The sequence below is a fragment of the Bos javanicus genome, chromosome 10 (assembly GCF_032452875.1).
Source record: "Bos javanicus breed banteng chromosome 10, ARS-OSU_banteng_1.0, whole genome shotgun sequence".
Classification (NCBI taxonomy): domain Eukaryota; kingdom Metazoa; phylum Chordata; class Mammalia; order Artiodactyla; family Bovidae; genus Bos; species Bos javanicus.
Genome location: NC_083877.1, coordinates 88,259,816 through 88,286,281, shown reverse-complemented (window position 1 = coordinate 88,286,281; position 26,466 = coordinate 88,259,816). Strand labels below are relative to the sequence as shown.

General features: G+C 42.8%; 2 protein-coding genes and 1 non-coding gene across 3 annotated transcripts in view; 1 reads left to right on the top strand and 2 right to left on the bottom strand.

The window, feature by feature from the left end:
- SAMD15 (sterile alpha motif domain containing 15) overlaps positions 1-26,466 on the bottom strand; it is a 46,437-nt gene that overhangs the window by 8,065 nt on the left and 11,906 nt on the right. The window lies entirely within an intron of this gene.
- On the top strand, positions 2,217-25,963 carry NOXRED1 (NADP dependent oxidoreductase domain containing 1). Its single transcript, XM_061429582.1, has 7 exons — positions 2,217-3,067; positions 3,802-3,973; positions 8,806-9,017; positions 12,776-12,956; positions 13,718-13,866; positions 15,263-15,485; positions 25,602-25,963. The coding sequence occupies exons 1-7, from the start codon at positions 3,022-3,024 to the stop codon at positions 25,780-25,782; spliced, it is 1,164 nt and encodes a 387-aa protein (XP_061285566.1). The 5' UTR covers positions 2,217-3,021; the 3' UTR covers positions 25,783-25,963.
- LOC133256309 (U6atac minor spliceosomal RNA) lies at positions 8,635-8,760 on the bottom strand. The gene has a single exon (XR_009739181.1). It is a non-coding gene; the product is annotated as a U6atac minor spliceosomal RNA (small nuclear RNA).

The window sequence follows — 26,466 nt, the reverse complement described above, 5'->3', positions numbered from 1 at the left end:
TCAGCGGTAAAGAATCTGCCTGCAAGGTAGGAGCCGCAGGAGATGTGGGTTTGATCCCTGGGTCAGGGAAGATCCACTGGAGGAGGGCATGGCAACCCACTCCAGTATTCTTGCCTAGAGGATCCTATGGACAGAGGGGCTTGGTGAGCTACACTCCATGGGGTTGCAAAGAGTCAGACACAATTGAAGCGGCTTAGCACTCACCACAACCCACTGTTATGGTCTAAGGGAGGGTTTCTTAGACTTGAGACCTTGTTTGCTCTTCACCTCAAGTTCTGGAGACTTTGCTTTTAAAGAGATTGAGACACTGAGGAAACCAGAAGGGAAAGAGACACGTGTACCCCAATGTTCATCACAGCACTGTTTATAATAGCCAGGACATGGAAGCAACCTAGATGTCCATCAGCAGATGAATGGATAAGAAAGCTGTGGTACATATACACAATGGAGTATTACTCAGCCATTAAAAAAATACATTTGAATCAGTTCTAATGAGGTGGATGAAACTGGAGCCTATTATACAGAGTGAAGTAAGCCAGAAGGAAAAACATAAATACAGTATACTAACGCATATATATGGAATTTAGAAAGATGGTAATGATAACCCTGTATACGAGACAGCAAAAGAGACACTGATGTATGGAGCAGTCTTATGGACTCTGTGGGAGAGGGAGAGGGTGGGAAGTTTTGGGAGAATGGCATTGAAACACGTGAAATATCATGTATGAAACGAGATGCCAGTCCAGGTTCAGTGCACGATGCTGGATGCTTGGGGCTGGTGCGCTGGGACGGCCCAGGGGGATGGTATGGGGAGGGGGAGGGAGGAGGGTTCAGGATGGGGAGCACGTGTATACCTGAAATTTTTTTAATTTTAAAAATAAAAAAAATAAAAAATAAAAAAAAAATAAAGAGATTGAGAGCAAAGTGACCTAAGAGCCCTCCTAGAAAAGGGATTAGAGAAGCCAGACACTAAAGGTTGCATTTTGTATGATTCCATTCATGTGAAATCAAGCCTGAATATTCATCGGAAGGGCTGGTGCTGAAGCTGAAGCTCCAATTCTTTGACCTCCTGATGTGAAGAGCTGACTCATTGGAAAAGACCCTGATGCTGGAAAAGATTGAAGGCAAGAGGAGAAGGGGGCGACAGAGGATGAGATGGTTGGATGGCATCACCGACAGTGGACGTGAGTCTAAACAAGCAAACTCCGGGAGATGGTGAAGGACAGGGAAGCTTGGCGTGCTGTAGTCCACGGGGTCGCAAAGAGTCAGACGTGACTTAGCGACTGAACAGCAACTGTTCATGGGAAATAGCCAGAAAAGGTAATTCCACAGAGGCAAGAAACAGATGTGTGGTTGCCTAGGGCTGAGGGGGTGGGTGTGGGGTGGAAGTGGGGAGTGACTGCTTCGTAAGGGCCAGGCTTCCTTTGGAGGGGGATGAGAAGGTCTTGGAGCTAGAGGTAGTGGGTGAGCAACACTGAATGTATCTAATTGTTCACTTTTAAATGGCTGTTTTGTGAATTTCACCTCAATAAAATTTTCTCAGTTATCATTTTTGTGTGTGTGGTGAGAACACTTAAGATCTACTCTTGGCAAATTTAAAGTAGACAATGCTGTATTGTTACCTGTAGTCACCATGATGTACATCAGATCCCCAGAATTAATTTTATCATTTATTATTTTATTTATTATTATTTATGCATTGAATGAGAAATTTGTATGCAGGTCAGGAAGCAACAGTTAGAACTGGACATGGAACAACAGACTGGTTCCAAATAGGACAAGGAGTACGTCAAGGCTGTATATTGTCACCCTGCTTATTTAACTTCTATGCAGAGTACATCATGAGAAACGCTGGGCTGGAAGAAACACAAGCTTGAATCAAGATTGCCGGGAGAAATATCAATAACCTCAGATATGCAGATGACACCACCCTTATGGCAGAAAGTGAAGAGGAACTAAAGAGCCTTGATGAAGGTGAAAGAGGAGAGTGAAAAAGTTGGCTTAAAACTCAACATTCAGAAAATGAAGGTCATGGCATCTGGTCCCATCACTTCATGGTAAATAGATGGGGAAGCAGTGGAAAGAGTGTCAGACTTTATTTTTTTGGGCTCCAAAATCACTGCAGATGGTGACTGCAGCCAGGAAATTAAAAGACGCTTACTCCTTGGAAGGAAAGTTATGACCAACCTAGATAGCACATTCAAAAGCAGAGACATTACTTTGCCAACAAAGGTCTGTCTAATCAAGGCTATGGTTTTTCTTGTGGTCATGTATGGATATGAGAGTTGGACTGTAAAGAAGGCTGAGCGCCGAAGAATTGATGCTTTTAAACTGTGGTGTTGGAGAAGACTCTTGAGAGTCCCTTGGACTGCAAGGAGATCCAACCAGTCCATTCTGAAGGAGATCAGCCCTGGGATTTCTTTGGAAGGAATGATGCTGAAGCTGAAACTCCAGGACTTTGGCTACCTCATGCAAAGAGTTGACTCATTGGAAAAGACTCTGATGCTGGGAGGGATTGGGGGCAGGAGGAGAAGAGAACGACAGAGGATGAGATGGCTGGATGGCATCACCGACTCGATGGACATGAGTCTGAGTGAACTCTGGGAGTTGGTGATGGACAGGGAGGCCTGGCGTGCTGCAGTTCATGGGGTCGCAAAGAGTCGGACATGACTGAGTGACTGAACTGAACTGATGCATTGATTTCTTGAACACAAAAAGGAGGGGCTTGAAAAGTTAACTCCTGAGTAGTGCTAAGATTTGAATGATATTGGAGTGTGCAAAAAAAGAAAAATCTAGAAGTCCAGAACCTTCTGCTGGGAAAAGGAGGATCCCAGGCTGCCCTGGTATAGTATTCTGAGAAGTAGTGAAGGAATTCATGCCCTCATGGCGTAGGTCTGGAAAACCTCTAGGTGGGGCTGGCCCCTTTAAGACTCCAAGCCTGAAGTAACCTGGTAGCTAAGGAGTCATAATGACAACTTTCCTGGGTAATCCTCCCTGAAAATGTAGTTATTACCTTCCAGGATGAGATGTCCTGAGGATAAGAGCCATCTTTTCCTCAGATTGGTTGGTGAGAGATACACATAGAGGGGCTAATACATCTCTGGCTTCATTTTCTAAAATCTAGATGTCCCTGCTCTAGACAGAGGGCCGTGGTATTTAGTTTGGGTTCTTTTCTACCCTGTGGGAAAAGAGAGTTTGGGGAAAGGGGTGAATTTCTGTGAAATGTGGTCTTAAGTGTCCAGTCCTATCTCTAAGAGAATGGAAGGGAAAAACGTCCTGGCCCAAGAGCGCCTGTGAAACCCATTGCTCATGGAAATACAGGTGCTGAAAAATGTGCCTGGAGCCTACATGGATCTTGTCCAGGTTTTTCATGAATCCAGTATTCTTGATTGATGGGTGTAGGCTCAGTAGTCGCTCAGTCGTGTCCAACTCTTTGTGACCCTATGGGCTGTAGCCCACCAGGCTCCTCTGTTCATGCGGTTTTCCTGGCAAGAATACTGCAGTGGGTTATCATTTCCTCCAGGGGATCTTCCCGACCCAGGGACTGAAACTGCATCTCCTGGATCTCCTGCACTGCAGGCTGATTCTTTACTGCTGAGCCACCAAGAAAGCCAGATTCACAGGTAGTCAGTGCTTAGGAATCCTCCAGGACTCAGACTCAGAGAAGTGGATGGGAGCTGCCAGTTTGGAACTGGGAGGGGAGGTGCTGAAATCGCCATCAGGAGAACCAGGGACTTGGGCGCATGCCCCGCTCTTTCTTGGGGGACAGACGGTCGAAATGATTGGCATCTGTCACTGCAGTAGATGCTGGCTTGGAGATGGAACTGCTAGAGGATCTTGAGACCATGAAGTTTGAGTCCGGGATTCATGAGGAAGACCAAAGCTGGCTGTATTTGCTGGGCCGTTCTCATGGTCTGATGACCAAGGCCTGCGCCCACGCAACCTTCTTCTGCAAGCTACTCCATAATTTGAGGTACGCTGGGTCCCTAGGGTCAAGTAGATGGAGAAGAATCTCTGCAGAGAATCCAGATGACTTAACTTTTTATATTGGAGCATAACTTTGGCAGGGGGAGTGTCTTCCTGCCTTGTGTAACCTACACTGAAGCACTCCTGGTCTGAAAGCACCAGGGAGACGCACACCAGGGTGCCTTGGCTGTGGTTATGTAATGTGGCATGGATTAATGGTGGTTTCCTTTTGGTGAGTAGACTGATTAAATCATCCATTCACCCATCCATTCATTCACTCTCATCAGGACAACCAGCTTGTCTTCCACAGATGCTAATGACGGGCCATTCCATGTCTATTGGCTGAAAATGGGGGTTATTTTTTTTCTTTTCGGGCTAACAGTGGAATGCCTCCTCACAAGAAAGCTTCCACGGACTTTGGGGGTCCCTATGGCCAGATGACTTGCCTGAAAACAGGAATACTGATTTTCAAAGAAGCTCTCAGTCCAGTCCTGGATTCTTGACACTTGAATAAGAGGCATGTGAGAGCCAAGTACTTAGGACTAAGGCTCCTGGATTCTGTAACTCTAGGTCACTCTTGGAGCATTTGTTGCCTCCCCAACCCCCACCCCTCAGTCTACTTCTCAGTTTACTTTCCTCTGACATTAGATTAACTCCCAGATGGGGGCCCAGATCCCAGTCAAGCATATTAAAGGTATAGCACATACCTGAGGAGGCAGAGGACTCAAGCAGTTTGCTGACTGATCAGATCAGATCAGATCAGATCAGTCGCTCAGTCGTGTCCGACTCTTTGCGACCCCATGAATTGCAGCACGCCAGGCCTCCCTGTCTATCACCAACTCCCGGAGTTCACTCAGACTCACGTCCATCGAGTCAGTGATGCCATCCAGCCATCTCATTCTCTGTCGTCCCCTTCTCCTCCTGCCCCCAATCCCTCCCAGCATCAGAGTCTTTTCCAATGAGTCAACTCTTCGCATGAGGTGGCCAAAGTCCTGGAGTTTCAGCTTCAGCATCACTCCTTCCAAAGAACACCCAGGGCTGATCTCCTTCAGAATGAACTGGTTGGATCTCCTTGCAGTCCAAGGGACTCTCAAGAGTCTTCTCCAACACCACAGTTTAAAAGCATCAATTCTTCGGTGCTCAGCCTTCTTCACAGTCCAACTCTCACATCCATACATGACCACAGGAAAAACCATAGCCTTGACTAGACGAACCTTTGTTGGCAAAGTAATGTCTCTGCTTTTGAATATGCTATCTAGGTTGGTCATAACTTTTCTTCCAAGGAGTAAGCGTCTTTTAATTTCATGGCTGCAGTCACCATCTGTAGTGATTTTGGAGCCCAGAAAAATAAAGTCTGACACTGTTTCCACTGTTTCCCCATCTATTTACCATGAAGTGGTGGGACCGGATGCCGTGATCTTCGTTTTCTGAATGTTGAGCTTTAATAAACCAACTTTTTCACTCTCCACTTTCACTTTCATCAAGAGACTTTTGAGTTCCTCTTCACTTTCTGCCATAAGGGTGGTGTCATCTGCATAGCTGAGGTTATTGATATTTCTCCCAGCAATCTTGATTCCAGCTTGTGTTTCTTCCAGTCCAGCGTTTCTCATGATGTACTCTGCATATAAGTTAAATAAACAGGGTGACAATATACAGCCTTGACGAACTCCTTTTCCTATTTGGAACCAGTCTGTTGTTCCATGTCCAGTTCTAACTGTTGCTTCCTGACCTGCATACAAATTTCTCAAGAGGCAGATCAGGTGGTCTGGTATTCCCATCTCTTTCAGAATTTTCCACAGTTTATTGTGATCCACACAGTCAAAGGCTTTGGCATAGTCAATAAAGCAGAAATAGATGTTTTTCTGGAACTCTTTTGCTTTTTCGATGATCCAGCGGATGTTGGCAATTTGATCTCTGGTTCCTCTGCCTTTTCTAAAACCAGCTTGAATATCAGGAAGTTCACGGTTCACATATTGCTGAAGCCTGGCTTGGAGAATTTTGAGCATTACTTTACTAGCGTGTGAGATGAGTCCAATTGTGCGGTATTTTGAGCATTCTTTGGCATTGCCTTTCTTTGGGATTGGAATGAAAACTGACCTTTTCCAGTCCTGTGGCCACTGCTGAGTCTTCCAAATTTGCTGGCATATTGAGTGCAGCACTTTCACAGCATCATCTTTCAGGTTTTGGAGTAGCTCAACTGGAATTCCATCACCTCCACTAGCTTTGTTCATAGTGATGCTTTCTAAGGCCCACTTGACTTCACATTCCAGGATGTCTGGCTCTAGGTCAGTGATCACACCATCGTGATTATCTGGGTCGTGAAGATCTTTTCTATACAGTTCTTCTGTGTATTCTTGCCATCTCTTCTTAATATCTTCTGCTTCTGTTAGGTCCATACCATTTCTGTCCTTTATCGAGCTCATCTTTGCATGAAATGTTCCTTTGGTATCTCTGATTTTCTTGAAGAGATCCCTAGTCTTTCCCATTCTGTTGTTTTCCTCTATTTCTTTGCATTGATTGCTGAAGAAGGGTTTCTGATAGGGAAGCATAAACCTGTGGGCTGCCTCCAAAGACGTGTGATGAGAAACCAACATGGGAAACTCTCAGGAGGCACCTTCTATTTGGAAGGATTAGGCACAGTGGGAAAACGCTCTCCTTTTAACCAAAAGAGAAGCCTCACATAGAATGTGGCTTGTCATGCTTAGATGGAAGCTCCAGAGTGTAAAGACTCCATTTTTCACAGAAATACAGAACAACTATAAGTGAAGTGAAAGTCGCTCAGTCATGTCTGACTCTCTGCAACCCCATGGACTACACAGTCCATGGAATTCTCCAGGCCAGAATACTGGAGTGGGTAGCCTTTCCCTTCTCCAGGGGATCTTCCCAACCCAGGGATTGAACCCAGGTCTCCTGCATCGCAGACAGATTCTTTACCAGCTGAGCCACCAGGGAAGCCCCCAAATACTGGAGTGCATAGCTTATCCCTTCTCCAGCGGATCTTCCCAACCCGGGAATCGAACCAGGGTCTCCTGCATTGCAGGTGGATTCTTCACCAGCTGAGCTACCAGGGAAGCCCCACAGATATCAAGATCATCCTATAACAACATAAAATGATACCTATGTGTTCAGGGGTCAGACCTTGTTCATCTTGGGCCAAGGAAACACATCCAGAACCAACAGTGAGTGAATCTCCAGAAAGAGTGGCCTCAAATCCTTGATCCTCCCTTTCTCCAGTCTGTTTTCCCGTATAAACCATTTTCTTTGATAAATCATCCCATTGGAGAAAAAGCTAAGTTACGTGATTTCCTGGGTGTGTGCAGAACTGAAATAGCAAACCAGGAAGAGGAGGTGTATGGTAGGAGAGGAATGCACTTGTCCTGGTGGAGATGGAAATGGACCACTGTCCACGCAGGAAACAGTGGAAGGACTGGCTCCCTGTGTTCCGGGATAAGGTATGATGGTGGCTGTTCACAGTGATGGTCCTGCGGCAAATAGTTAACAGTCAGACCTTGTGTTTAAGAAGGCAAGGAAATGCACAATACATGTAACCAAAAAAGAGTTCATTTAAGAAGGTTTTAAACAAGCGCTGATCTTTTGAAAGGGGTATGCTTTACTCTTTGGAAAATTCACTCAGGAGGAACATTTCATTCCATCCAGAGAAGCTGGGTCATTGTTGTTGTGGTTTAGTCATGAGGTCTAGTCCGACTCTGCGACCCCGTGGACTGTAAACCACCAGGCTCTTCTGTGCATGGGATTTCCCAGGCAAGAATAGTGGAGTGGGTTGCCATTTCCGTCCCCAGGGAATCTTCCCAACGCAGGGACTGAACCTGCATCTCCTGCATTGGTAGGTAGATTCTTTACCGACTAAGCCACCAGGGAAGCCTGAAGCTGGGTCAGTGGCACATAGTTGGAATGCTTCTCTCTGAAGGACTTAAGGTGGTGCAGCAGGCTGCATTTGAGGAAGTTAAAGCAGAGAAAGTCAGAGATTGACAGTCAAGAAGGGCTAAGGGCGTGCATGTCTTTTTAAAAAAATTATTTAAATTGGAGGATAATTATTTTGCAATATTATGGTGCTTTTTGCCATACATTAACATGGATCCGTCATGGGTGCACATGTGTCCCACCATCCTGAACGCCCCTCCCACCTCCCTCCCTACCCCAGCCCTCTGGGTTGTCCCAGAGTACTGGCTTTGAGTGCCCTGCTTCATGCATCGAATTTGCACTGGTCATCTGTTTTAACTATGGTAATATACATGTTTCAATGCTAGTCTCTCAAATCATCCCACCCTCCCCTTCTCCCACACAGTCCAAAAGTCTGTTCTTTACATCTGTGTCTCTTTTGCTGCCTTGTATATAAGATCCTCGTTACCATCTTTCTAAATTCCATATATATATATGTGTGTTAATATACTGTACTGGTATTTCTCTTTCTGACTTATTTCACTCTATAATAGGCTCCAGTTTCACCCATCTCAGTAAAACTGACTCAAATACATTCTTTCTCATAGATGAGTAATATTCTATTGTATATATGTACCACATATCTGCCGATATGTAATATTCTATTGTATATATGTACCACCATCTGCCGATGGACATCTAGGTTGCTTCTGTGTCCTAGCTATTGGAAACAGTGCAGTAATAAATGCTGGGGTACATGTGTCTCTTTAAAAACAGTGGTTAGATGCCACGAAGTAGGTGGCAATGCCCTAACCGTATGCATGTTGTCAGGCCCGAGAGCCTCTTCCATCCTTGTCAAGGGGAGTGCTAACCTTCTCTCCTTTCATACAACACACGTGCATGTCTTAATATTTGTGTGTGTCTGTGTTCATTCTCCAGAGAATCATTCGCCAGAAAATTAGTACTGGAGAAGCGAACCTCTAAATGTCACTTGACTGGGTTGCGTGAAGAAACTCAAGATGACGATGCATTAAAGGTGGGCATCATCGGAGGCGGCCACCTTGGGAAGCAGCTGGCACACACGCTGCTCCAGTTCATCCCCATCCCTGCTGAGAATCTGCGGATCTCCACTCGGAGGCCAGAGACCCTGGGTGAGGAGCACTGGGCAGGCCATTTGGAAAGGGGCCCTCGAAAGAGGAATCCTTGCATACAGCTGGCCGAGTTCTCAGCTTGCTAGCCCTGAGAAAAGCTGGAAAGTGTTTTTTTTTTTAATTTCAATACTTAATTTGGCTGCACTGGGTCTTAGCTGCGGCACTTGGGATCTTTAATCTTCATTGTGGCATTCAGGATCTTTTTTCAGTCTCGGCATGTGGGGTCTAGTTCTCCAACCAGGGATGGAACCTGGGCCCCCTGCATTGGGAGCACAGAGTCTTAGCCTCTGGACTACCAGGGAAGTCCCAGAAAGATTTTTTTTAAAAACTTGTTCCCTAAAGCGCCTTTCTTTTCCACCTAAATATTTATATCCATCTCTCCTCCCTGCACCCTGTGGCCAGATATCTTTCTGGGTCTTTGATTCAGAGATGCTTTCCAAACAGAATTCAAATCTTCTAACTGGACCAGTTAGAGTCCAAGTGGTTTACTGCTTCCAAACATTTGGCCTTGTTTTTTAAAAACACCATTTACGGGGGACTTCTCTGGCTTTCTAGTGGTTAGGACTCCATGCTTCCACTCCAAGGAGCATGGGTTCGATCCCTGGTTGGGGAGCTAAGATCCTGCATGCCATGTGGCAGAGTCAAAAAAATAATAATACCACGTACTGAAAAAAATTTTTTTAATGTTTTGCAGTGATTCCATTTATTAACCTCTGGTGGTAGAAATCAGAACAGTGAGTGCTTCTGGGGAGACTGAGAAGAGGCCCCAGGGAACTTTCTGGGCAGATGTAGACATTCTGTTTCTTGAGAAAGGTGCACGTTCCTTGGATGTCTGCATTTGTCAAAAAGAATCAAACTATTTACTTCAAATCTGTGTGATGCACTGTGTGCAAATTATATTTCAATAATTTAAAACATGTAAAATAATACATGCGTGTTATAAAAAATTTAGAAAATTACTCTATAGGAAAGTAAATAATAACTACCTATAATTTCCTTATCGGGTTATCATTGTTTTTCCATTTTTTCTTCTGATTATATCAGATTATACCAGTAACTAAAACTATGCAAAGCTTTTTGTATCCTGCTTTTAAAAACAGTTAATGGATCATTTGCATATTATTTGACATTCCTGAAAATCATGATTTTAAGGTTGTACAGTATTCCTAAAGTATGACTTAAGGTAATTTATGTAACTGTGCCTTACTGAGTAGGACTTCCTGATTCATAATTTTTTTTTTAATTGCTAGGTCAAAGAACAGATACAGCTTTATTGAGATACACTTTGTATATAATAAATCGTACATTTTGAAAGTGTATAGTTTGAGGGATTTCCCTGCTGTTTCAGTGGCTGAGACTCCATGCTCCCAAGATAAGGGGCCTGGGTCTATCCCTGGTCAGGGAACTAGACCCCAAATGCCGCAACTAAAGATCCCACATGTCGCAACTAAGACCCGGCACGGCCAAATAAATAAATATTTTAAAAAATATTTTTAAGTGTACAGTCTGATGTTTTGACACCTGTATGCTCCTATGAAAGCATCAACACAGTCAAGTCATGAACCTCTCCACCTCCCTGCAGGTCCCACTCAGGAAACCACTGATCTGATTTCTGTCACTACCAGTTAGTTTACATTCCGTAGAATTTTGTACAAATGGAATCATACAGTTTGTACTTTTTCTTTGCTCTAAATTAGTTTTAATTATTTTTTTAATTGAAGTATAGTTGATTTATAAGGTGTTGTTTTCAGATGTACAATAAAGTGATTTAGTTATACATCATATAAGTATGTATGTTCTTTTTCAGATTCTTTTCGCACATAGGTGATTACAAAATATTGAGTGTAATTCTCTGTGCTATACAGTAGGTTTCTTTTTTCATAATAGTTTTATTTATTTATTTTATGGCTGCACTGGGTCTTTGCTGCCGTGAGGGTTTTTCTCTAGCTGCAGCGAATGGGGGCTATTCTCTAGCTGCGATGTGTGGGCTAGCTCATTGTGGTGGCTTCTCTTGTTGCAGAGTACGAACATTTGGGCGTGTGGGCTTCAGTAGTTCGTGGGCCTGAGAGCACAGGCTCAACAGTTGCGGCTCATGGGCTTAGCTGCTCCGTGGCATTTGGGATCCTCCCCAACCAGGGATCGAACTCGTGTCTCCTGCGTTGGCCGATGGATTCTTTACCACTGAGCCACCTGGGAAACCCCTCAGGTCACATAAGTACAATCAAATGATTAGCTACCAAGGAGTGGTTTTAGCAAGGACATGAGTTATTATGTTTCTCTCTGTGTTTATAAATATCTTGTTGACATTAAATTGTGTACACTTTACTGAAACTACAAGCAGAGTTTCCCAAACTACTCCTGTCCTCTTCCCTCTTCCACTCTCTCAGTCACTCTCTCTCTCTCCACCAGTTCAAGCCAGTTAAGCTGTTTAACTGTGTCCCAGTCACACAATTCTGTTTTATAAAGAGCATGTTTTATTTTGCTTTGGTTGCTTGTCTTTACCCGATCAGGGACCAAACCCACGCCCCTGCAATGGAAGCCCAGAGTCCTAACTACTGGACTGCCAGGAAATTCCCAGTCACGTGATTCTCGAAGCTTCAGCTTTCACTTCTGTAATATAGGGATATATAGTTTATAGGGAAATATTCTATCCCTGTAATAGAGGGATAATACTGGCCTCTGCCTCATAAGGTTCTTGTGAGGATTCCCCATTGGGGGTTTAGTCACTAATTCATTTCCGACTCTTTATGACCCCATGGACTATACCTCTCAGGCTCCTCTGTCCATGGGATTTCCCAGGCAAGAATACTGGAGTGGGTTGCCATTTCCTTCTCCAGAGGATCTTGCTGACTCAGGGATCAAAACCAAGTCTCCTGCATTGCAGGTGATTCCTTACCAACTGAACCACCAGGGAAGCCAAGGATTCCCTCAATAATGTGTCTCAGGTACTTCATACATCACCTGATACATGGTAAAGTCAGTAAACTGGAGCAGAAGGCTTTGTTCAGACTTTTCTCTTTCTAAAAAAAAAAAAAATCTGAAAAATTCTAGCGTTTGGTTTAAACATGAGGTCAGGATGAATTATCTAACAATCTCGAGCACAGCTGTGGTGGCATCAGCTGTCGTAGTCGTGGGGCCAGGGCTTTGCTGTGTGGCTTTTAAAAGCCAGAAGGGAATTTCTTCTGATTTATGTGGTGACAAGTGTGTGTACGTGCTAGGTCACTTCAGTTGTATCCAACTCTTTGCGACCCTTTGGACCATAGCCTGCCAGACTCCTCTGTCCATGGGATTCGCCAGGCAAGAATACTGGAGTGGGTTGCCATGCCCTCCTCCAGGGAATCTTCCTGACCCAGGGATCGAACTGGTATCTCTTACGTCTCCTGCATTGGCAGACAGGTTCTTTACCACTAGCGCCACCTAGGAAGCCACACCTGGTGACAAGACTTGAGATAAAATAGTTGCCACCCTCTCCCCAAAGTTGGGGGCTTCTCTAGAGGCTCAGTTGGTAAAGGATCTGCCTGCAATGCAGAAGACCCAAATTCAATCCCTGGATCAGGACGATCCCCTGGAGGAGGAAATGGCAATCTACTCCAGTACTCTTGCCTGGAGAATTCCATGGACAGAAGAGCCGGGCAAGCTACAGTCCATGAGATCGCAAAGAGTCAGACAGGACTACAATTTTCACTTTACCCAAAGTTGATGTTGAGTCCGAAGCCTTCTGTATTGTGATCTATCTGACTTCTTTTATTCCCTCCCAGATGAATTCAAGAAACTGGGAATCCAGTGTTTTTACCAGAACGCTTCTCTGGTGGGATGGGCCAATGTGGTATTCCTCTGCTGCCTGCCATCTCAGCTGCCTAATATCTGCGTAGAAATTCAAACCCGGCTTGGGAAAGACTGCATTGTGTACAGCTTTGTCTCTGCCATCCCAGTATCCAGGTATCTTGTTAGGGTGAGCACAGGGCTGGCAGGACCTCTCTGTCACCTCATGTCCACCCCCGCCCCTACCTCTTGGAGTTGACCATTCCCAGTCATGAGGTGGAAGCATCTTCATCAGCAGAAGGGCCCAAGCCAGCCTTTGAAATTGTGTCCTCCCCTTTTTTCCATCAACACCACTTGCGGGTGGGGCATTTTCTTTGATGTGCAAATGTTTAGAGCAGAAACAGAGCATTGTTTCCACCTACTTGGGGCTTCCCTTGTGGCTTTGCTGGTAAAGAATCCACTTGCAGTGCAGGAGACCTGGGTTCGATCCCTGGGTTGGGAAGATCCCCTGGAGAAGGGAAAGGCTACCCACTTCAGGATTCTGGCCTGGAGAATTCCATGGACTGTATATATAGTCCACAGGGTCACAAAGAGTCAGACACAACTGAGCAACTTTCACTTTCACCTACTTGAAGTTGACTCGTGTTCCCTTGTATCCGGGTCAACAGCATGAAAACTGATGGAGAGCATGTGTCAGATACCCTTTTGGTACGTCTAGTGCTGGGCCCAGCGCCTGGCTCGTGGTAACTTTCAATAAGTGTATCTGAGGAGGATGGGTGAACCGTCCGGCTAAGAGGTTGTCCCACACCTGCATTTGCCTCTGGGCTGTGCTGTGCAGGGGACTGTGTGGTTGGGGCTGGATGTGCCCTCCGTGGATCACATGCTGGTTCATTCCAGTCCTGGCTCTGCACTCCCTGCCTTGATTGCTTTACTTGCAGGTTGAAACTCCTACTGAATCACACTAACATCTTGAGGCCCCAGTATCAGTGTGCTGAAGATCTTGCCCACATCTGGGGGGCCAATGAGATCACCGCTGCTCTCCAAGACCCCGTGATTCTTCAGGCTACCTGCCCCTACAGCCCTGCTGGTAAGGGCTCACCATATTTTTGGCACTTTTGAAAATTACCTTTCTGTTGACCTGTTGCTGTCTTATTAAACCCTGGTGTGGTTGTGCTGAGGGTGTGTGTGGGGGGGAAGAACATGCTAGATGCTAGATGGCATTCTCAGCTACTTAGGTTTTATATGGGAACAACTTTGGTGGCAAAAAGCAGCCTTTTTAGGGACTTCCCTTGTCAGTCTAGTGGTTAAGAATTTGCCATCCAAAGCAGGGGGTTCGGGTTTGACCCCTGGTTGGGGAGCTAAAATCCCACATGCCTCGTGGCCAAAAAAACCAAAATATAAAAAAACAGAAGCAGGGCTTCCCTGGTGGCTCAGTGGTTCCACCTACCAACGTAGGAGATGCGGGCTTGGTCCCTGATCCGGGAAGATCCCTCATGCTGCAAAGCAGCTAAGCCCTTGTGCCATAACTATTGAACCAGTGCTCTAGAGCCCCAGAGCCAAAACCACTGAAGCCTGAATGCCCTGGAGCCCACGCTCTGCAGCCAGAGAGGCCACTGCAGCGAAAGGCCCGTATATTACAACTAGGGAGTAGCCCCCGTCTGCAGCAACTAGAGAAAAGCCCGCGCAGCAGTGAAGACCCAGCGCAGCCAAAGATAAAATAAATACTTAAAAATGTATATGAAAACTGAAAGCCGCTCAGTTGTGTCCGATTCTTTGTGACCCCATGGACTATATAGTCCATGAAATTCTCCAGGCCAGAATCCTGGAGTGGGTAGCCGTTCCCTTCTCCAGGGGATCTTCCCAACCCAGGGATCGAACCCAGATCTCCTGCATTGCAGGCGGATTCTTTACCAGCTGAGCCACAGGTGTGTATGTGTGTGTGTATATATATATATATATATATATATATATATATATGTATATATAAACAGAAGCAATATTGTAATAAATTCAGCAAAGACTTTAAAAAATGATCCACATTTTTTAAAAATCTAAAAAAAAATTTTTTTAAAAAGCAGCCTTTTTAAAGGAAAAGCTGAGAAGTGTGATTAATCAGACCTTCTAAGGATGAGTTGGAAACAACCAGAGAGGAGAGCCTGTTTAAACAAAAGAATGCAGCCTCTGGGACCAAATGGCTTTTCCTTACTGTAATCTTGCAGTGCGCCTTATTGCAAGAACCATTCCAGAGATTTCCCAAGATGCATTTGTCATTAGCAATGTCTACATTAACCTATCTGTAGGTAGGGTTAACACATGACGTGTTATAAAGGGCACACCCAGGGCTCTTGGTCTGGTAAAGAAGTGTACATAACCAAACTGTCTTGGACAGAAGGTAGCCGTTCACTGTCTGGGGTTTGTCCTCGGTTCCCTGTAGACCTTTTTAGGTGGTGCTCACTGGTGTTTCCTTTCTCACTGATGTTTAGGGGGAATAAGCCTCAACATCAAGTGGCTGGAGGGGATGTTTTATGCACTCTTAAACTTCTGCACAGCAAAGGACATGCCGCACCCCCAAGTGCTGCAGCATCTGAGCGAGCTGTTCTCCTCCCAGCACCTCAAGGCCTGTAGGGAGGGCGAAGCATCACCCCTACAATTTCAAGCCCAAGATTTTGTCAGTCAGATCTACGCCAAGAACCTGTCTCAGAGACGGTAGAGTATCAGACGGTGGCCATTCGAACTTCTCCCACACTGTTGTCTTAGCAGATGTTTTTTTTATTTTTCCTTTCATGTTCTTTTAAAAATTCATAAAAATAATACATTCTTAGGAAAAAAAATCCAACTAGTGGAGAAATGAGAGCCCTCTTTTGCCCCCACCCCAATCCCTTTTTATAGACCACCTCTAATCGCTTTTGTCTCTTCACCTTATTATTTACAAACATATATGTATATTAGCATTATAGTATAATGTGTATGCATATCTGTATCTATATGTACATTTTAGAAACATGGGGACTATACTCACTATGTCATAGGTATCGCTCTGTGTTAGTACAATAATATCTACTTCATTCACGAGCATGGTGTAGGCATCTGCTGGATACATTTCTTTTTTTTTAATTCATTTATTTTTAATTGGAGGATAATTGCTTTACAATATTGTGTTGGTTTCTGCCATACATCAGCATGACTCAGCCCTAGGTATACATATGTCCTGGTGGATATGTTTCTTTAACTGTATTTATTCATTCTATTTCCTCTTGATGGCGTTGTACCCCGGCCCCACATTTTGCATAAAGGAACTGCTTTGAACATTTTTATCCTTAAACTTTGCACACTTGTACCAGTAGAATTTCTGGGTCAGAGGTTATATATATTTTATGTTTGACAGATATTCCTAAATTACCTATCAAAAACATGATGCTTACTTATATTTCCAGCAATAGTGTACGAGAGTGCCATTTCACTATAGTTTCATAACTATTAGATCATTCTTATTAATCTTTAATAATCTAATGGGGACAAATGGTTGCCCTTGTTACCAGAGACTTCCATGTCACTAAATCCACCGGATACTTTTATCTTTTTATTTAAAAGAATAGATACAATTTTTTTAGAGCAAGTTTAAGTTTACAGAAATATTGAGCGGACGGTTCCCATAGAGCACCTGCCTCCTGACCTGCAGTTTCCCCTACAACCCCCTCGCGTTCACGTGGCAAGTTATTATTCCTAAAGTCCAGAGTTCATGGGATTCACGATTTTCTTGTTAGTCGTGGTAAAATACACAGAACATAGAATTTACCATTCTTTTTTAAAAGTGTTTATTTATTTTGGCCACACCTCACTCACAGCCTTTGGGATCTTAGTTGTCCGACCAGGTACTGAACCTGAGCCACCTATAGTAGGAACGTGGTCACGGGACACTTCTAAATCCTTTTCTTTCCTGGCTATTGAACATAGCATCCTTCCTGAAGCGATCGCGTCTCTTAGTCTTCCTGATACACTCACATGCTCTTCGTTTTCTTCCTGTCCCTTTATCCTGCCTTTCCAGGTCCTCTTCTGCCCCATCCTTAAATCTGGGAGTTTTCAGGGCTCTGTCGAAGCCTTCTTTTCTCATTCTACACTTTGTTCTTGGGTGGTCTTTTCCACTGTGGAGACTTAGGTTGCCATCTTTACTCTGCCAGCACAGGACTCCATATGCCTAGCCTAGATGTCAGTTCTTCATACCCACCATCTCCACTCAAACTCCATGTGTCTAAAAGCATCCCTGCTCGCATGCCTGCTCTTTCAGTGTTTCTGTCTAATTACACGCTCCTTGGAAGAGTTGTTCAACCCAAAACCTGGAAGAAGTCCTTGATTGTCCCCCTCCCCTGCTCCTCCCCACCTTTTTTTTTTGGCTGTGCTGGGTCTTCGCTATGGCATGTAAGCTTCTCGAGTTGCACTGCATGGACTCAGTTGCCCTGCAGCATAGGGATCTTAGTTCCCTGACCAGGGATCAAACCGCGTCCCCTGCATTGGAAGGTGGCTTCTTAACCACTGGACCACCAGGAAAGTCTCTTATGTTTTGTATTCTAATTAATCACTAGTGACCTGTGACACACTTTCAGTTTGGGAATCTTCCTCCCCCCTTTTTCCTAGGACTCCCTTTGCCTCTCTCTTATGTTGGATCTCTTTTCCCTGGACCCTGTCTTCCTCTGGCTTCATCTACTTCTTCATTATGATGGAATATGTTTTCCTGTACTAGCTTCTTCCATAAAGGCTGTGTGGTAATTTTTAAGGACTATGTATGACAATGTTTTTATTTTACACTAATATTTTATTGAAAACACAGCCAAGGTGTAGAATCTAGGTTAGAAATAATTTCCCTCAGAATTTTGAAGGCAGCGCTCCATTGTCTTTCAGCTTTTAGAGTTGCTGTTCAGAGGTAGAGGGCCATTCTAATTCTTCAGGCCATGCTTGGTCTGAAACCTGTTTGTTTTCTCTCTGGAAGCTTATAGTATCTTTTGATCTCAGCATCCTGAAATTTTATTATGTGTCATGATGTAAAGTGAAGTGAAGTCGCTCAGTTGTGTCCGACCCTCAGCAACCCCATGGACTGCAGCCCACCAGGCTCCCCTGTCCATGGGATTCTCCAGGCAAGAACACTGGAGTGGGTTGCCATTTCCTTCTCCAATGCATGAAAGTGAAAAGTGAAAGGGAAGTCGCTCAGTCGTGTCCGACTCTTCGAGACCCCATGGACTGCAGCCCACCAGGCTCCTCCGTCCATGGGATTTTCCAGGCAAGAGTACTGGAGTGGGGTGCCATTGCCTTCATGATGTAGGTCTATTATAATTCACTGGATTGGACACTTGGTGGGCCTCTCCCTTTTTTTCCCTTAACTTAAAAAAAAAAAAGAATTGTACAATATAACATATACACAGAAAAAGTACGTATTCCATAAATTCATGAATATACAGTTTAATGAATTATTGTAAAGCAAATATACATGTAATTGCCACCTATAAAAGAAACAGACTATTCAATGGTCATTTTCAATCTGCATGTGAAGTTCTCCAATTTTCTCCAATTATGCTTTGATAATTTCCTCCCGTTCCCTGTTTCCTCTTTTCTTCCTTCTGAATATTTTATAAGCCCAATATTGGATCTGCTGGGCTGATCTTTTGATTTTCTTAAGTTCTCCTATTTTCAGTATTTTTGTCTTTTTTCTCTGCTTTCTGAGAGATTGCGTCAACTATCTTGTTTTTGTTTCTGCTACTATATTTAGAACATATTTTCATTTTCAAATATTTCTGTAGTCTCCAAATATTCCTTTATTGTGTAGCATCCTGTTGTCATCTTCCTATGCAGTACCATGTCTTATCCTTTGAGAATGTAAATGATAGCGTTTTTTTAATCCTCTGAGAAGTCTGTTTCCTTTGGAATTTTTTTGATCATTTGTTATGCTCTCCATCATTCATTTTAGAGATTTTCTTTCAAGTATATGGAAAACCTTGACTTCCTGCTCATATTTAAGATCCTGATTACTGAAAAGTTGCTTGGAAACTCTGTGTTTGCTACCATGGTCTCTACTGTAGAGTGATTTGATCAGCTTTTCCGTCAGTTCAGTTCAGTTCAGTCACTCAGTCGTGTCCAACTGACTCTTTGCGACCCCATGGACTGCAGTTCACCAGGCTTCCCTGTCCATCACCAACTCCTGGAGCTTACTCAAACTCATGTCCATTGAGTTGGTGATGACATCCAACCATCTCATCCTCTGTGTCCCCTTCTCCTCTTGCCTTCAGTCATTCCCAGAATCAGGGTCCTTTCAAATGAGTCAGTTCTTTGCATCAGGTGGCCAAAGTATTGGAGTTTCAGCTTCAGTATCCGTGCTTCCAATGAATATTCAGGACTGATTTCCTTTAGGATGGACTGGCTGGATCTCCTTGCTGTTCAAGGGACTCTCAAGAGTCTTCTCCAACACCACAGTTCAAAATTCTTCAGCGCTCAGCTTTCTTCACAGTCCAACTCTCACATCCATACATGACTACTGGAAAAACCATAGCCTGGACTAGATGGACCTTTGCTGGCAAAGTAATGTCTCTGCTTTTTAATATGTTATCTAGGTTGGTCATAAATTTTCTTCCAAGGAGCAAGTGTCTTTTAATTTCATGGCTGCAGTCACCATCTGCAGTGATTTTGGAGCCCCCCCACAAAAAAGTCTGTCACTGTTTCCATTGTTTCCCCATCTATTTGCCATAAAGTGATGGTACCAGATGCTATGATCTTAGTTTTCTGACTGTTGAGTTTTAAGCCAACTTTTTCACTCTCCTCTTTCACTTTCATCAAGAGGCTCTTTAGTTCTTCACTTTCTGCCATAAGGGTGGTGTCATCTGCATATCTGAGGTTCTTGATATTTCTCCCGGCAATCTTGATTCCAGCTTGTGCTTCATCCAGCCCAGCATTTCTCATGATGTAATCTGCATATAAGTTAAATAAGCAGGGTGACAATATACAGCCTTGACATACTCCTTTTCCTATTTGGAAACAGTCTGTTGTCCCATGTCCAGTTCTAACTGTTGCGACTTGACCTGCATACAGATTTCTCAAGAGGCAGGTCAGGTGGTCTGGTATTCCCATCTTTTTCAGAATTTTCCACAGTTTATTGTGATCCACACAGTCAAAGGCTTTGGCATAGTCAATAAAGCAGAAATAGATGTGTTTCTGGAACTCTCTCGCTTTTTTGATGATCCAATGGATGTTGGCAACTTGATCTCTGGTTCTTCTGCCTTTTCTAAAACCAGCTTGAACATCTGGAAGTTCATGGTTCATGTACTGTTGAAACCTGGCTTGGAGAATTTTGAGCATTACTATACTAGCGTGTGAGATGAGTGCAATTGTATAGTAGTTTGAGCAATCTTTGGCATTGCCTTTCTTTGGGATTGGAATGAAAACTGACTTTTTCCAGTCCTGTGGCCACTGCTGAGTTTTCCAAATTTGCTGGCATATTGAGTGCAGCACTTTCACGCGTATCTTCCAGGATTTGAAATAGCTCAACTGGAATTCAATCACCTCCAGTAGCTTTGTTCATAGTGATGCTTCCTAAGGCCCACTTGACTTTGCATTCCAGGATGTCTGGCTTTAGGTGAGTGATCACACCATTGTGATTATCTAGGTCGTGATTATCTTTTTTGTATAGTTCTTCTGTGTATCCTTGCCACCTCTTCTTAATATCTTCTGCTTCTTTTAGGTCCATATCATTTCTGTCCTTTATTGAGCCCATCTTTGCATGAAACGTTCCCTTGGTATTCTCTAATTTTCTTGAAGAGATCTCTAGTCTTTCCCATTCTATTGTTTTCCTATATTTCTTTGCACTGATCACTGAGGAAGGCTTTCTTATCTCTCTTTGCTATTCTTTGGAACTCTGCATTCAAATGGGTATATCTTTTCTTTTCTCTTTTGCCTTTCCCTTCTCTTCTTTTTTCAGCTGTTTGTAAGGCCTCTTCAGACAACCATTTTGCCTTTTTGCATTTCTTTTTCTTGGGGATGGTCTTGATCCCTGTTTCCTGTACAATGTCATGAACCTCTGTCCATAGTTCTTCAGGCACTCTGTCTATCAGATCTAATCCTTTGAATCTTTTTGTCACTTTCACTGTATAATCATAAGGGATTTGATTTAGGTCATACCTGGTCTAGTGGTTTTCCCTACTTTCTTCAATTTCAGTCTGAATTTGGCAATAAGGAGTTCATGATCTGAGCCATAGTCAGCTCCTGGTCTTGGTTTTGCTGACTTAAAACAAGAGCTTCTAGAGCTCTTCTTAGAGCTTCTCCATCTTTGGCTGCAAAGAATATAATCAATCTGATTTCAGTATTGACCATCTGGTGATGTCCATGTGTAGAGTCTTCTCTTGTGTTGTTGGAACAGGGTATTTGCTATGACCAGTGTGTTCTCTTGGCAAAACTCTATTAGCCTTTGCCCTGCTTCATTCTGTACTGCAAGGCCAAATTTGCCTGTTACTCCAGGTATCTCTTGACTTCCTACTTTTGCATTCCAGTCCCCTATAATGAAAAGGACATCTCTTTTGGGACTTCCCTGGTGGCTCAGATGGTAAAGCATCTGTCTACAATGTAGGAGACCCGGGTTCAATCCCTGGGTTGGGAAGATCCCCTGGAGAAGGAAATGGCAATCCACTCCAGTACTATTGCCTGGAAAATCCCATGGACAGAGGAACCTGGTAGGCTACAGTCCATGGGGTTGCAAAGAGTCAGACACGACTGAGCGACTTTGCGGGCAGCGAGCTCCACCCCTGGCAAAGGTCATGAGGAAGGAGGCCTGGCATACGCAAAGGCGGGATCAAGCCTCAGGAGTCTCCCTGGAAATTCTCGAGCAATCTACCCCCAAAACCAGAGTCTGCCTACTTTCTGCTTTGTGCTTTCACCTACACCTCTGACTTTACGGGGGGCTGTCCCCCACTACCTCTCTGAAAAAGAGTTAGCTTACAGCTCCAGTTAATTCCTGGGTGTGACAGTGTTTCAACCTACAAACTCCCTTGGAAGTCCTCTAGCCTGCCTGAATAGGTTTTTCCGGCCACATGTGATTGCTCAGAGCCTCCAAACTGAGAGGCATGAGATGTTCTAAACTGTCTAAATACAGATTCCTTTGAGCAGTTAAAAGATTGATTAGAAATTGTATTGGTGAAGGGATTTTCACTTGTTGGGCCAATGTTTGCTGCTAAGTCTCCATATCCCCTACCTGCTGTGTCCCTGGCAGTGTATTGATTAATATAATTGGTGTAAATAGTAGCTTTAATGTTTGTAACCTGGGACCCTTGAGTTAATTCTTTTTCTTGTTATAGCCCACCACACCTTTGCTCTGTAGGAATGCAACTTTATCTAATGATTTTGGAGGGTGGCTCCTGACCAACCACCTTTAGAGAAAAATAAGTTTTCTGAAGAAAAGGTCTTAAAATGTTAACAGGCCTCCGGGCCAGAAGATGATGCAAATCACCTAAACTTTTGCATATGATAAGTTTGCAGGAAGAAAGCCTGGCTTACTGCATGACTGTACCCCTTCCCCCATTATCCTCTATGCATAACTTAAGGTATAAAAACTACTTTGGAAAATAAAGTGCGGGCCTTGTTCACCGAAACTTGGTCTCACCATGTCGTTCTTTCTCTTACCTTCTGGCTGAATTATTCAGCCTCTTTTCTCCACTGAATTTCCTCACTGAGCTATCCTTATTTCAGCCTCTTTTCTTCACTGAATTTTACTGAGCTATCCTCATTCTATTACTCTTTATATCCTTAATTAACATTTAATTAAGCAATTGTTTCCTGATCCTCGCCGACGCCGTCCCTGCTTCGAATTCCCTGGATCCACCAGGGCTGGACCCCGGCAAGGTGTTAGTTCTAGAAGGTCTTGTAGGTCTTCATAGAACCGTTCAACTTCAGCTTCAACTTTGGCTTCTTCAGCATTACTGGTTGGGGCATAGATTTGGATTACTGTGATATTGAATGGTTTGCCTTGGAAACGAACAGTGATCATTCTGTCATTTTTGAGATTGCATCCAAGTACTGCATTACAGACTCTTTTGTTGACTATGATGGCTACTCCATGCCCACAGTAGTAGATATAATGGCCGTCTGAGTTAAATTCATCCATTCCAGTCCATTTTAGTTCACTCATTCCTAAAACATCAATATTCACTCTTGCCATCTGTTTGACCACTTCCAATTTGCTTTGATTCATGGACCTAACATTCCAGGTTTCTATGCAATATTGTTCTTTACAGCATTGGACTTTATTTCCATCACCAGTCACATCCACAACTGGGTGTTTTTGCTTTGGCTCCGTCTCTTCATTCTTTCTGGAGTTATTTCTCCACTGATCTCCAGTAACATATTAGATACCTACTGACCTGGGCAGTTCATTTTTCAGTGTCTTATCTTTTTGCCTTTTCATACTGTTCATGGGGTTCTCAAGGCAAGAATACTGAAGTGGTTTGCCATTCCCTTCTCCAGTGGACCACGTTCTGTCAGATCTCTCCACCATGACCTGTCTGTTGGGTGGCCCTACATGGCATGGCTCATAGTTTCATTGAGTTAGACAAGGCTGTGGTCCATGTGATCAGATTGGTTAGCTTTCTGTGATTGTGGGAAAGACTGAATATTGGTATCTTTAAGTCTTTGGGACCCAACTTAGGGAAAGAAAGCTGCATGTGTATAGGGGTAGTCTTATCATTCAGAGTATTTTTTCACTTTATGTCTCCCCTTTCCAACATATCCTTGCTACTCAAACTGCCTGACAGCCATGCCAGCATCTGTGCATTTGTTTAGAAATGTAGATTCCAGGGCCCCACCCCAGATGTATGGAATCAGAATCTGCACTTTTACAAACTCCCAGGTGATATGCCCATTACAGTTGGAGAAGTGCTGCTCTACAGTCTTTTTTCATCAGATGATGTTGGAATGGGAGGCAAGGGATATTAATCTTTCCACTATCATTGTAGTTTCTCAAATTATCTTTATATTTCTAATCTTTGTTTTATAAAGTTTGAAGTCATATCATCTGATGCACAGAAGTGCATATTTTTATACCTTCCTGGTGGATTAAACTTTTTAATTCTATCCCCCTCCCTTTAAAAAACTTTTTAAAAGATTATTTTGATTCACATGCAGTTATTGAGAATACAAAGAAACCCCATGTGCCCAAACAAACCATAGTACAATAGCTATATGTAGATATTTGTAAAACTATAGCCAATACCACAACCAGGACATCGACACTGACACAGTCAAGATGTAAAACAGCTCTGTAACTAGGGATCCTTCGTGTTGTTTCTTCCTAAACTGGCAACCATTGAGCTGTTCTCCATTTCTATGATTTTGTCAGTTCAAGAGTACTATATAAATAGAATCATGTATTGTGCAACTTTGGGGACTGGCCTTTTTCATTCAGCAAAATTCACTGGAGATTCATCCAGGTTGCTGTGTGTATCAACAGTTTGTTCCCTTTTATTGCTGGGTAGTTTTCATGGCATATGTATGTACCACAGTTTGTTAAACCATTCACTTGTTGAAGGACATTTGGGATGTTTCCAGTTTTGGGGTATTTATTATGCATACAGATGCTCTGAACATTCATGTACAGGTTTTTGTATAAACATAAGTTTTCATTTCTCTGGGACAGATGCTTAGGAGTGCAATGACTGGTTGCATAATTTTTTTAAGACACTACGAAACTGTTTTTCAAAGTTGTTATTTCTTTTTACAGCACTAGGAATGTATAATTCAGTTTCTCTACATCTTCACCAGCATTTGGTGTTGTCACTAATTTTTGTTTTACCATTACACGTATAGATCGATTCATGGAGAAGTGACATCTTTATAATGTTGAGTTTTTCCATCCATGTACACAGTATATGTCTCTGTTTATCTTATTTCATCAGCATTTTGTAGTTTTCAGTACACAAGTCCTTTACATGTTTTGATTTACACTAAGTATTCCATTTTGTGTGTGTGAAAGGAACTACATTTTTAATTTCATTGCCCAAGTGTTCACTGCTAATATATATAAACAAAATTTATTTTTCTGTGTTTATTTTATATCCTGTGACCTTGCTGAATTCATTTATTAGCTCTAGGAGATTTTTTTGTAATTTTTTGGGATTTTTCTACATAGACAATAATGTCATCTACAAATACTGATGACTTCAGTTCTCCCTTTCCCATCTGTATGCCTTTTATTTCCTTTTCTTGCCTTATTGCACTGGCTATAACTTCCAGTGGTATGTTGAATAAGTGTGGTTAGAGCATATATCCTTGCCTTACTCTTCATTTTTTAAATACTCTAAAACTCTACATCTTAATGTTTTTAACTTGAATTCCACTACAGACTAATACTTAACACTGCCCCATTTTTATTTGCATGTTAACTCTCTTTCTTTCTCTTTACAGTTGAAGAGGTTATCTTTTTTTTTTAAAGAGGATATTGTAAAAGAAATGAGGTCTCTCCCATTTCTAATTTCTATGATCCTCTTATGTATTTTCTATCTAAATTCAAGGAAAACATACCAAAAAGGATGTTGATTTTATTATCATTCCCCAATTATGAATGCCTCCCCAAATGTATTTAGAGAATTGTACATGTGAAAACTCATAAGTACAATTAAATCCACATATTGAATAGATCCAGATGAAATTTTAATTAAGATTTTTAATTAGTTTGGTATAGAAAATGAAGAACCTTATTTCCAAGTGGAGGAAAACTTTCTTTAAAGGCAATGTTTAACAGAAAATCAGATGTATTGAACAGACATAAAAAAGTAACAGTATTTTTTTTCCCTACCCCAGGCCTTTCCCCTTGTTTGATCTGACTACTGTGCAACTCAAGGAAACTCCCTTTAGCCAGTACCTCTCAAACAGCACTACTTTTCAGGACTGCTTTACCCATCTGTATTGTGACTCATTTGGCATCTCCCTAACCAAAGAACAAGAAGAGCCAGAGGTTTCCACGGGTTCTCCATCCCAATAAGAGAAGAGACCTCTCAGGAATCATGAATTTTTCTCCTTCTAATCAGGTAGTGCTTTGATTATCTCAACTGTCAGTGGAAGTCATGTGATTGTCTGGTGTTTCCCATATGTTAGGCAGCGAGGAAATTAGAAAATTGTACTGATGGCTCTTTAAAATTTAGAATAAAACAAGCAGTTCTTTACATCAGTATGTTTGGGTGTGTCTGGCTTTTGGAAGCAACTGAATGAAACTACATAACCTGACACATTTAAGTAAGCTGCTTTCCCAGCAACTAAATATCAGTTCAGTAAATTCAAATTCTCCCTCATCTAAACACTAAATTCAAGAAGCTATACTGTCATTATTAGATGGTTACATACTTTTTCTGTAGCATTCTTTTCCTATAGCAGTATGTAACTACATTCTCTACAATATATACATTCCTATAGCAGTATGTAACTACTTTCTATACAGTATATACATTCCTATAGCAGTATGTAACTACATTCTCTACAGTATGTACATTCCTATAGCAGTATGTAACTACTTTCTATACAGTATATACATTCCTATAGCAGTATGTAACTACATTCTCTACAGTATGTACATTCCTATAGCAGTATGTAACTACTTTCTATACAGTATATACATTCCTATAGCAGTATGTAACTACATTCTCTACAGTATGTACATTCCTATAGCAGT